At 43.5% G+C, this 11662-nt stretch overlaps 2 protein-coding genes across 2 annotated transcripts in view; both read right to left on the bottom strand.

The window, feature by feature from the left end:
• Window positions 1–375: 375 nt before the first annotated feature.
• On the bottom strand, window positions 376–2951 carry LOC143298071 (uncharacterized). Its single transcript, XM_076610747.1, has one exon. The coding sequence runs from the start codon at window positions 2812–2814 to the stop codon at window positions 2254–2256; it is 561 nt and encodes a 186-aa protein (XP_076466862.1). The 5' UTR covers window positions 2815–2951; the 3' UTR covers window positions 376–2253.
• LOC143297686 (forkhead box protein O-like) overlaps window positions 2820–11662 on the bottom strand; it is a 14183-nt gene continuing 5340 nt past the window's right edge. The window contains exons 2-3 of the mRNA XM_076610105.1: window positions 2908–3859; window positions 2820–2875 (exon numbers count right to left, since the gene is read on the bottom strand). Coding sequence (XP_076466220.1) covers window positions 2820–2875; window positions 2908–3859 — 1008 coding nt within the window. The remainder of the gene's footprint in view (window positions 2876–2907; window positions 3860–11662) is intronic.

Below are 11662 nucleotides of genomic sequence, written 5' to 3'. Positions count from 1 at the left end.
ATTCATTTGTCTATCATAAACACTAATACAAAATGTGAAGCAGACATTTCAAAACATGGTGTAAAAACATGTCAACACACACACACACACCCTCACACATCTCCACTTATTTTATCCAATCATTTTTGGCTGCTGTGTGTGGCAGTGCATATATATATGTTTTGATGAGAGCATTTACCTGCATGACAGTTAACCACTCTTCTCAACTGTACCAGTGTATGTCTAAAACAGTGTGAATGCGGATTCCTTGACAGAAGCCTTCAATGCAAGCAATCCAACCAACAAGTCTGAATGGAAAAGAACAGGAAAAAAACAAAAAAACACCTGTACTGTCAAACTTTTCTCATTAACCTTTGCTAAACCTTCATCTTTTTTTTTTTTTTTTTTTTTTGTCTCTGTCTAAAATTTCAGCGTAAAAAGAAAAAAAAAGAATCTTACAAAGACAGAAAAATTAAAAAAACAAAACAAACACTTCCTGATAGAAAAGTCAACTTTGCTTTTTCTCATGAGGTATTTAAACTTTTAAATGCAGAAGATTACAGGAAGTGATCTTAAAAACCTTGAACACTTACTTCAGATTTCCTCTGTGCACAACCTTTTTTTCTTTTTTCTTTTTTTATAGGTTTTTCACAGGAGTGCAAAACTGTACGTATGTGTACTGCAAACACCACGACATCGTTAAAAACAACAACAAAAAACAACAAACTTTCAGCTAAGTCTCCACAAACTCTAGAAAGTATGATTTCCACCTAATCCCCCAACCCTCTTTTTCTTGTTTTTTGCTTAATTCAGACTCCAAATCAAATGGCAAAAATCAGGAGAGTAAGTATGATTTCCACCAAAACACCTTTTTCTTTCTTCTTGTTCTTCTTTTTGTGTGTGCTTAATTTAGACTCTAAGTCGATTTGCAAAAATCAGGGGATAAAGTATGATTTCCACCTAACCCCCCCCCGCCCCCTTTTTTTTTGTGTGTGTGCTCCATTCAGACACTAAATCAACGGTAAAAATCAGGAGACAGAACCCAAGTGTGGCTATTGTATTGTAATTTGATGATTACAGAGCACAAATGCAAACAAGAAAAGAAAAAAAAACCCAGTCTTCCGTCACTCAATGTAAACCAAAAGATCAAAACAGGATACCCAGCAAATGTTCGCATCCACAGAATCCAATACGCTGACATCCAACTGCCAGCGATGATGCTGCCCTATTTTCAATCGTGTCAAAAACTGACCGTGATCAAATCTTTGAAGTCCTGCACACACAATGGGTCTCTCAAGCATGTCATTTATGTTTATATATATATATGTATGCGTTTGTCAGCCTTGCAATTTATGAACATCACCCTTCATTAAAGTCTATACGTATATTATTCTAAACACATGCAATATGTGAAAATTAGTGGCCATAAGACCTCACAGTCACTCAGGTGCCCTATGAAACATGGTCATCACCACTGAATGTCAATTCTTCATCAATAAATCAAGCACATTCATTGTCCATTCTATTTTCTAATGACAGACATTTTACTGTCAAACACTGTTTAATTATTTTCATCTTCACGGTCAACAGTCCCAAGGAGGTAAAATTTATGAACAATTCTCTGCTTCATTACCACAGGCAAATTCTGAACTGCCATTCCAATTTTTGTTAGTTTAGTGCATCCCCACATGTTGAATTGATAACTTCAACACAGATTAACGGGAACTGTATCAATGACTCAAAAACGCACAAAATTAACACCTTTTTTTTTTTTTGTCTCTCTCTCTGTCTCTTCTTTTTTCTTCCCTCTCCACAACGCCACTGAAGCGTACTACCATATTACCTTGTATGATAAGTCTCTTTTCTGAGTTTCTGAACAGATACACTATTCCTGTTTTCTTTTCTGATAGCCAGCTTGAGAGAGACCACGATGTTCGCATCATAACTGCTACTGAACACGAAAGCAGACAGCATTTAGACAAACTGAAGTGGCCATGGTTTGTCATCATTAAAGCAGCTCCATCTCTGCTTGCCCAAGTCTGTCAAAACAGATCAAAACCAATCATGAGAAACGAAGGAGGTTGAGTTTACTCATCAATCTTCACAAAAAACAAAACAAAAAAACAAAAAACCAACAACAAAAACCCACACACACACACAAACCCACACCCAACCCCAAGTCATCAGTCAAAGCAATCACATAACTGTTAACGGCACAGGACCTTCAAGTTGAAGAAAGTCAACTCATACTACCACAGTATACTACCACCAAGATCAATGTACAATATTTTGGCTGGCAGCAGCAGCCGCAGCAGCAGCAGCGGAAGTGGGCGCAGAACCGGTGATGCTGTCAAAGTTGAAATCCAGGTTTCCCTCTAAATGGAGCTCCTGCTTGATGACCTGGTCCATGTCGTAGTCCACGGATATCAAGTTGTCCATGTCTATGTCCAGAGGCACATTGCTGCACAGGCCCTGCGCTGTCTGCCCGTTACAGGCCTGGGGCGTTACGTTGCTCATCAGACTGTTCCCCCCATCCCCGGGGAAACTGCCGGCCTGGGGGGACATGCGCAGTTGCTGCTGCTGCTGCTGTAGTTGCTGCTGCTGCTGTTGAATCTGGTGGTGCGGGGACAGGCCCATGCTCATCATGCTGGAGTTGATGATGCCATTGTGGGAGTTGGCAGTGGTGGCAGTGGCAGCAGCGGGGCTGACGGTCATGCCCAGTGAGAACTGGTCGGTGGTGACGGGCTGGCCGTACTGCAGGTGGCCCCGGGTCAAGGCCTCACGCAGAATGGAGGCACTGGCCGCTGCTGCTGCCGCTGCCTGCTGCTGCTGCATGCTGGTCAGGGGGGTGCTGCTGTGCTGCGGTGGCGCCTGGCTGCCCGAGCAGGGCCCGCGTCTGCTGCGGCGACAGCTGGTGGCTCAGCGGACTCATCCTCTGCTGGGGGCTGGCCCGGTGGTGGGTCTGGGGGCTGAGGTGGGCGGCGAAGGCCTGGGGATTGGGGCTGTTCTGCTGAGATCTGTCCGGGGAGCTGAGGGCGGGCTGCTGGGCGCTGAGCGACATGTGGGAAGGGCTGTTGATGTGCTCCATGATGGGCTCCGGGTACATGTCGCCTGGCTGGCTGTACCCATTGTTCAGGCCGCGGTGCAGGTTGGGGTAGCCGTTGTTGAAGGCTGAGTGTTCCAAGGGAGACCTCTGAGATGGCGGGGGTGGCTGGGGAGCGGCAGCTGTGGGGTGCGGGGGGCTGCGGTCGGGGTAGGGTGGGGGCGCAGGTAGATGTGGGTACTGACCCACATCCAGGAAGTTGGCCGGTGGGGCACCGCTGAACTCAGGACTCACCCCGTTGGGCACGTAGGGCTCTGCCGACCCAAGGCCCCCGGGAGGCATGTCAATGCTCTCCTGACCCGACAGCTTCATCCCCCCAACCAGCGACTCCACCAGGTCTGAGAACTTCTCCGCCCCAGGGTACATCCTCTGCGAGTCGTCCACCTCCGCGCCCCACGGGATGGGGGACATGGGCGGCACCTGGTTGTCATGGAGGTCGGGTTCAATGCCGGCATGGATGGGGGACAACCGCCCGCAGCTACTGGCATTGGAGCTGGTTCGGGGCCGGAAGTCGCCGAAGGCCAAGGGGTCCAGGTAATCCTCGCTGCCCAGAGGGCTGCCCCCGTTCTCCATGGCCGCCCGGAGCGCCTCCACCTTCTTCTTGACGCGCCCTCGCTTCTTCTCGTAGCTCTTGGTCTCCATGCTGCCTGCCCTGCGGCGCGGGGCCTTGCCGGGCTTGGCGTCAGGGTTGATGACCCACCAGGAGCTCTTGCCCGTGCCCTCATTCTGGATGCGCATGAAGCGGCTGTGCAGGGACAGGTTGTGCCGGATGGAGTTCTGCACACAGCATCATCATTATTTCTATTATCACAGCACTGTCATTACTTCCATGATCAAAGCATTATCATTATTTCTATTTTCATCGTGCCAGATGGAGTTCTGCACACAGCATTAATTATCATTTTTTCCATTATCATCGTGCTGGATTGAGTTCTGCACACAGCATGATCATTATTTCTATCATCACAGCATTATCATTATTTCTATTATCACAGCATTATCATTATTTCTCTTATCATCGTGCTGGATTGAGTTCTGCACACAGCAGTGTCATCATTTCTATCATCACAGCATTATCATTACTTCTACTATCATAGTGCCAGATGGAGCTCTGCACACGGCAGTGTCAGTATTTCTATTACCAATATCTTGATACTAATATTTGTATTTGTATTTGTTTTTATCACAACAGATTTCTCTGTGTGAAATTCGGGCTGCTCTCCCCAGGGACAGTGCGTCGCTATACTACAGCGCCACCCATTTTTTTGGTATTTTTTCCTGCGTGTAGTGTTATTTGTTTTTCCTATCGAAGTGGATTTTTCTACAGAATTTTGCCAAGAACAACCCTTTTGTTGCCGTGTGTTCTTTTACGTGCGCTGAGTGCATGCTGCACACGGGACCTCGGTTTATCGTCTCATCCGAATGACTAGCGTCCAGACCACCACTCAAGGTCTAGTGGAGGGGGAGAAAATATCAGCGGCTGAGCCGTGATTCGAACCAGTGTGCTCAGATTCTCTCGCTTCCTAGGCGGATGCGTTACCTCTAGGCCAACACTCCACATTGTGCCTATCCTTGGTCAGAGACCAAACTCGGAGTCTTTAGAAGCAATTTACACAGTTATCTGCACTTCAAGCTGCTTTAACCTGCTGCCTTCCTGTGTCTTTCACTCAGGTTTTCAATCATGCACACACATGCACAGGTATACTGACACGTGTATCTTGAGGAAACTGAAGTGCAGTTTTGAACCTGTCTGTCCGAGCTGTTTGGGTTGTCTTGAACAACCTATCTACTGAAACGTTCCATGCCACCCACCAGACTGAGGATTTTAAGAGTAACACAGAATAGAATAGAATACGATAGAATATGTCTTTATTACCAACTAGTGTACCGAGGTCACAAGGAATATTGGGGGGGGGGGGGGGGGATAGTACATAACAAGATACGAACATAAATATCAAAAATCATACACAAACACAGATACAGTAAAAATTAGGATAAATACAAGTGCATATCAATGTAAAAACTTGTGCATACTCACACATGTATGCACTGCACACACACACACACACATGCACACACACACACACACACACACACACACACACACACACGTTTGAACAAAAGCTGCATATAACATGTGGATGGGGCTGAGATCACAAGGAACCAAACTGTAATGTATGCATACATAAAAATAAAGAACACACACACACACACACACACACACACACACACACATATATATACAACAACAACAACAAACAAAAAAAAAAAAAAAAAAAAAAATATATATATATATACATATATATATATATATATATAATTTATACATAAAACTAAAAGAATTTTCTTAATTGTCCACTTCACTACCAACTTAAAAATGTTTCATGAAAGTAAGTGGAAAATGGAGGGAAAAAAGTTGGGGGTGTGGGAGGGACATAAAAAAAGCTGTAAATGAAAGCAGATACAGCAGATAATCACACTGCACAAAATGGGGTTAAATGGAAAAACCACCAATAAGAAATTAGAAACAAGCAAAATGAACACGCATGAAAGCCAAAAGTAAGTGTTTGACGAGGCAGAGTGAGATCTTTCCGATCTCCCAGGTCAAATTATGCGCAGACCTGCTAGTGCCTGAACCCCCTTCATGTGTATACACACGCAGAAGATCAAATACGCACGTTAAAGATCCTGTAACCTATGTCAGTGTTCGGTGGGTTATAGAGAGACATGAAAATACCCAGTATGCATGAACCACGACAGTCATCACCAAGTCGATGTTGGTCGTGTAACGGAAAGAAGAAGAGTGAAAACTTGAGGACTAATACAAGATGGCATTGACAGCCTTGGCCGAGAGGAATGAGTCACTGCTTTTGGCCATGTACGGCGTTTGACTGGCTACAACAAGGCAGACTTTGGATGTGCATCTTTTTACTGAAGTTTGCTGGGAAATTTGGCCAACCACATCACTGCTCCCATACATACACATGCATGCATACACACCTGAAACATGCCTCACAAACACACACATCCCCCCCAACCCCCACCCCACACACACACACGCGCGCGCAAATTGTCTAAGCACCACCAAAACAATTCCAGCTGACTCTGGTGACATATGGCCACACACAATGACACAGACCAAGGAAAACAAATGCTTGCCAAGGGGAAGCTGATTCAGTGATTGTGAAATCCCAGCTGTGGATTCTGAATGGGTAATCCCACCCAATACACCTACCAAGCCAAAACTAATTACAAGAATAAAGAATAGTCGGAGAGGAAATTTGGCAGGCTCTGTTAGTGTTACTGACACTAGTAGAACTACTGTTCAGCAAGTGGTGCTACACCTTTAGTATGTTATGTTCTGTATTACAGACCTTGTAATGCTGGCACAGTGCCAACACGTATACACACATACACACACACACACATACACTGCCACACACACACATTACACCTACGCATACAATCACACACACACACACACGACACAGATCTACACACACACACACACACACACACACGTCAGACACTTACGCATACAGTCACACACACACGGTATGAAGACAAGTAATGTACATGTATACACACACATGCAGTGGCACAGATGCACACACACACACACACACACACACACACACACAGATTGACAGAAGCACACAAAATGGCACACACACACTAAAATGCACACAGAATCACAGACAGACACACGCACACAAAATTTTATGCGTGTATACAAACACACACACAAGTCATACACACACACACACACACACACTTTCACAAACAGCTGGCAACCTATCAACTGGTCAGCAGTCTGTGGAACAGGTAATTTGTGGGCCAGTTATGCCACACCTGTCTCTGCCTCAAGCAACATTTCATTCAATGGTTTTGGCAGGATGCCCAAAGAGAATGAGGAAAAGGGGTCAGCCCTTTCTGTCTTGTAAAGTATACACTGATATATATATATATATATATATATATATATATATATATATATATCTATCTATATATATATATATATATATATATATATATATATATATATTCAACATATTGTCATGGCATTCACAGCATTGTGCTGGTGTGTGTGTGTGTGTGTGTGTGTGTGTGTGTGTGTGTGATATACACCCGCTCACAGCTGGCAAACTATCAACTGGTCAACTTCAGTATTTTGAGATTTTATCTGTGGGTTTGTTATGCCACATCTGTGCCCCCCCCCCCAACCCACCCCACCCCCCACTCTTCCCCCCAAAAACCCCTCAAGCAACATATTTTCATTAAATGTGTTTGGCTGGGTGCCCAAAGGTAGGTGGAAAAGCAGTCAGTCGATTCTGGCTGGTCACCGTCAGAAGACGTAATACGCATCTTTATGATTGTGATTGTTATTTTCATTATCATTATGGTTACCATTATTATCATTATCACTGATATCACTTTTTATAATTATCATTATAATTACCATCATAATCAAAGGATATTCATTTCTGAAAATTGATGTGTATTTTATTCTATAGAGCGCTATGTGCTCACATATTGATGTGGAAAAAACACCAACAAACACATCAAACATGTATACATGTGTAGACGCTCGCATACGTATACATGTGCAAGCTTACACACACACACACACACACACACACAAACACACGCACGCATGCTCGCATGCACACCCACATGCACAAACACACAGAGATCTATTCATTTCAATTAATCAATGGAAAATGTTTGAGCTATTCCCAAAACAGTTACGCCAAATTATAACTATCAACAGTGGGACAAGCAGTACTTTACATAATAATTTAGGAGGGCAACCATGACTACAGCATCTGTGGCATAACCTTCACCAGTCTATACAAAGTGGTGGTGGGGGTGTGGGGGGTAGGAGGGGATCTTTTTTTCCTTTTGTTCATTTTGTGGCACACCATTACAAGTTATAACAGCTTTTTCTGCATGCTCGTTATTCTTCCTTCTGGCCAGTATCAGTGATGGTGACTCTTCTCACCTCACTTTGTTAACTCACTCAGTACGGCCAGTCCTCTCTTCTCCTCTACACAGACCCCTCGGATGTCCAGTGGGTGTCTCAATGACCCAACCTTTAGCTTCCGTCGTCAGCATTGTAGTATTCTTTGTCAACATTCACCTCTTCAGTATAAGAGCCTTCAGCTTGCAATGTTTTGATGATGTTAACTGGGGTGAAACGCTGTTTACATCGTCTCTTTCGCCGTTCGTATGGAGAGAGTTAATTGCACAGTTGATATCAACTGATACTCTCCCCCAACCCTTTCACTCCTTATTTTTTATTTTTTTTTAACTGATTTTCTTTCCATTTATGACAAAATATAAACAGTTCTTTTTAAATGATTTTATTTTGCTTCTCTTTTTTTTCCTTTCTTTTTCAAGTGTCACTTGGTTTGATAAGGTTCTTATCACCACTCAACTTTCAAAGCCATTATAAAATATTGAAAGTATTGTCACAGTATTCAATGCAATGTCACATTTATTACACTAGTTGGAGGAGTCTGTATTATACTCCATGTTTGGTGATACATATATTTACCATGTCAAACTGATGCAAACTAGGCCTATCGGTTTGCTCTGCTTGGCCAAATTTCGTGCGGCTAACAGTAAAAAGACAACCCGTCTTGCCCGGTCTGCTCTTAGCCAATCAAACGCCTCTAAAAGCTATAAGCGCTGAATCATTCCTTTGGCCAAGGCTAGTTTTTGACTTTCAAAGCAGTTTATCAGATACATATATATATATATATATATATATTCAAGTTTCAACATACTGTCACATAAAACATGTTACCTACGTTTTGACCTCTGAATCAGATGCACTGTGTGTACTCTTAATGAGATAAAATCTGAGCGGCTGTGCATCATGCTGTATCATGTTCACCATGCCTGATTGTTCACACACTGGTTACTGGTTACTGGTTTGTTTCCGTGTTGAAGCTCTTTGGAGCTTGTTCACAGGTCTTCTCACTAGTACAACTGAAATTGCATACGTGGTGCAAGATGTCGACAGTTGTGACTAATGATAACAGTCTGGGTCAAATTTTGCTGGGAGCTCCTTCCAGTGTGCATCGAGCCTGTTCTTGAAAGCACTGACTGATGGGGCTGTGACCACACTGTCTGGCAGGCTGTTCCAGGTGGCGGTTACACGCTGAACGAAGAAACTGCTTCTGATGTTGAGTCTGCAGTGTGATCTGTCCAACTTCAGGCTGTGCCCTCTGGTATCTCTGCCTTGGTAGTAGCTGATGTGGGGGCGGCTGGTCAAGTACAGGCCATGTGTGTATTACTATTTGTACACCAGCCGTTCTCTCTCCTCTCCACCAGTTCCTTCCCTCGATCTCATTTTCTTCTTCCTCAGGACCCAGAAAGTCTTGCACTTAGAGCTCGAGTCTTGGTCAGACCTGCAGAAGTACCTGCCAGAGATTGAAATCCCTTGACTACCCTGAGACTTAGCTCTTACCTGAATAGTGACGTCACTGATGACATCATGTTTTCATCAAAAGAAGGAAATTTCTATAGTATAATTTTTGGGGTTTTTTTTGTTGTTGTTGTTGTATTTTTGTATTTCTTTTTATCATAACAGATTTCTCTGTGTGAAATTCGGGCTGCTCTCCCCAGGGAGAGTGCGTCGCTACGCAACAGCACCACCCATTTTTTGTATTTTTTCCTGCGTGCAGTTTTATTTGTTTTTCCTATCAAAGTGGATTTTTCTACAGAATTTTGCCAGGAACAACCCTTTTGTTACCGTGGGTTCTTTTACATGTGCTAAGTGCATGCTGCACAAGGGAACTTGATTTATCATCTCATCTGAATGACTAGTGTCCAGACCACCACTCAAGGTCTAGTGGAGGGGGAGAAAATATCGACGGCTGAGCCGTGATTCGAACTAGTGTGCTCAGATTCTCTTGCTTCCTGGGTGGACGCGTTACCTCTAGGCCATCACTCCATGTGATATATATCCTTTGAAGGCTAAAGATTCGCACATTTGATCTAAAGTGGTAATATATATCTCCAGACCATTTTCTCAGTGGTTGGCTAACTGTTCTGTGTGTGTGTATATATATATATATATATGTTTATGACCTGAAATACTCTTTCTGCTGTTTTTTTCCCCAGCAGTCAAAGGGTTAATGCTGTTGGAAGCACAGCCCTCCATCCATCCACCTCTGCCAGCTTGAAGGATGCCCGTCATCAACAACAGAGCAGACTGATTCACCTCTAGATCTCTGGTCGTGCCCCCCAACCCTCAATGGCCTCTACTGAGTTTGATTTGTCCTGCTTCACTTGACTACCATTCCTGTTTCGCTTGTTGAACTGCTTGCTCGCTCTGTGAATCTGTCTTGAAGTCAAGCACATGTAATGTATACGCGTATACATTTGCACACGCACACACACACACACACACACACACAAATACAGGCACACATACATTTCTTCATTACACATATACAAACACTCCATTTATTCATGGACAAATATAAATTAATGTGTATTATAGTCATACATAGACATCAATGCTCAGATCGACAACAGAAGAGGCATGCACACAGCCACAACATATGAACTTTTGGAGAAACTGGAAACAGTATGAACCAGATGAAAAGTCTCTTTCACAGCTTTTGGAAAGCACATTAAAACCAGTCTATAATCTAGAGATCAACTGGAAACAGGAAATCTGGATCACCAATTACGTGACACTGACAAGTGAATCAGGAATAGGCAAATCTGAGTGACCCCTCAAAAACTTATATATACAATATACTAGAGAACAATGTCACACTGCAATGTTTCCAGCAGTGAACACAATGACCGACTTCCAGTGCCCCCACTAGCTCCAGACCGTGCCTCTGGTCTGTGGTTGCTGAGCCTCCTTCCAGTACACCAATGAATTAGCAGTTCAAACCTAAAAAAAGTCTTCTTCAGGAACCAGATGCAAAGGACAAACACATTGGAATACTCAAGTGCGTTCTTGGTGATACAATCAGTGTACGAGCAACAAGTGCACTATTTCTGTCTTGTGTAACCTTCAGTGCAGCTGTGACTGTTCGCACGCCTTTTCATTCCCTCTCCTCTCTTAGTGAAGTTAGTCTCTACTAGTTCTTTCTCTCTTGTTTCCCTACACACACAGACAGGCTTTCCGCACTCCAGTCACAGTCATACTTAAGTGCGGTCTTAGTGTGGTAGTGTGTGAGCAGCTTGTGCGTCATTTCTGTGATGTCATTTGTGTAATGTTCTGCACAGGCATGACTGTTCACACACGTCTCATTTTCTCTCTCATGTCTACTGCACTACAGATAACAACCAGTGGCTTCAGTTCATGTGTTAAGTCCTTGTATGCTTATATATATATATATATATATATATATATATATATATATGTGTGTGTGTGTGTGTGTGTGTGTGTGTGTGTCTGTGTGTGTGTGTGTCTGTGTGTGTGTGTCTGTGTGTGTGTGTGTGTGTGTGTGTACACACATAATGCATACCAGCTTGGACATAATCTACACATTATAAACTTGCAAAAGTAGCCACGCAAATGCCACCAAATGGGAAACGTTTACAGACACA

This window comes from Babylonia areolata, chromosome 23, assembly GCF_041734735.1.
Source record: "Babylonia areolata isolate BAREFJ2019XMU chromosome 23, ASM4173473v1, whole genome shotgun sequence".
NCBI classification, from domain to species: domain Eukaryota; kingdom Metazoa; phylum Mollusca; class Gastropoda; order Neogastropoda; family Buccinidae; genus Babylonia; species Babylonia areolata.
This window is presented reverse-complemented; position numbering and strand designations above follow the sequence as displayed.

Coding starts and splice junctions, on each gene's coding strand:
- LOC143298071 (XM_076610747.1), bottom strand. CDS start 2,814: ATGCAGCAGCAGCAGGCAGCGGCAGCAGCAGCGGCCAGTGCCTCCATT.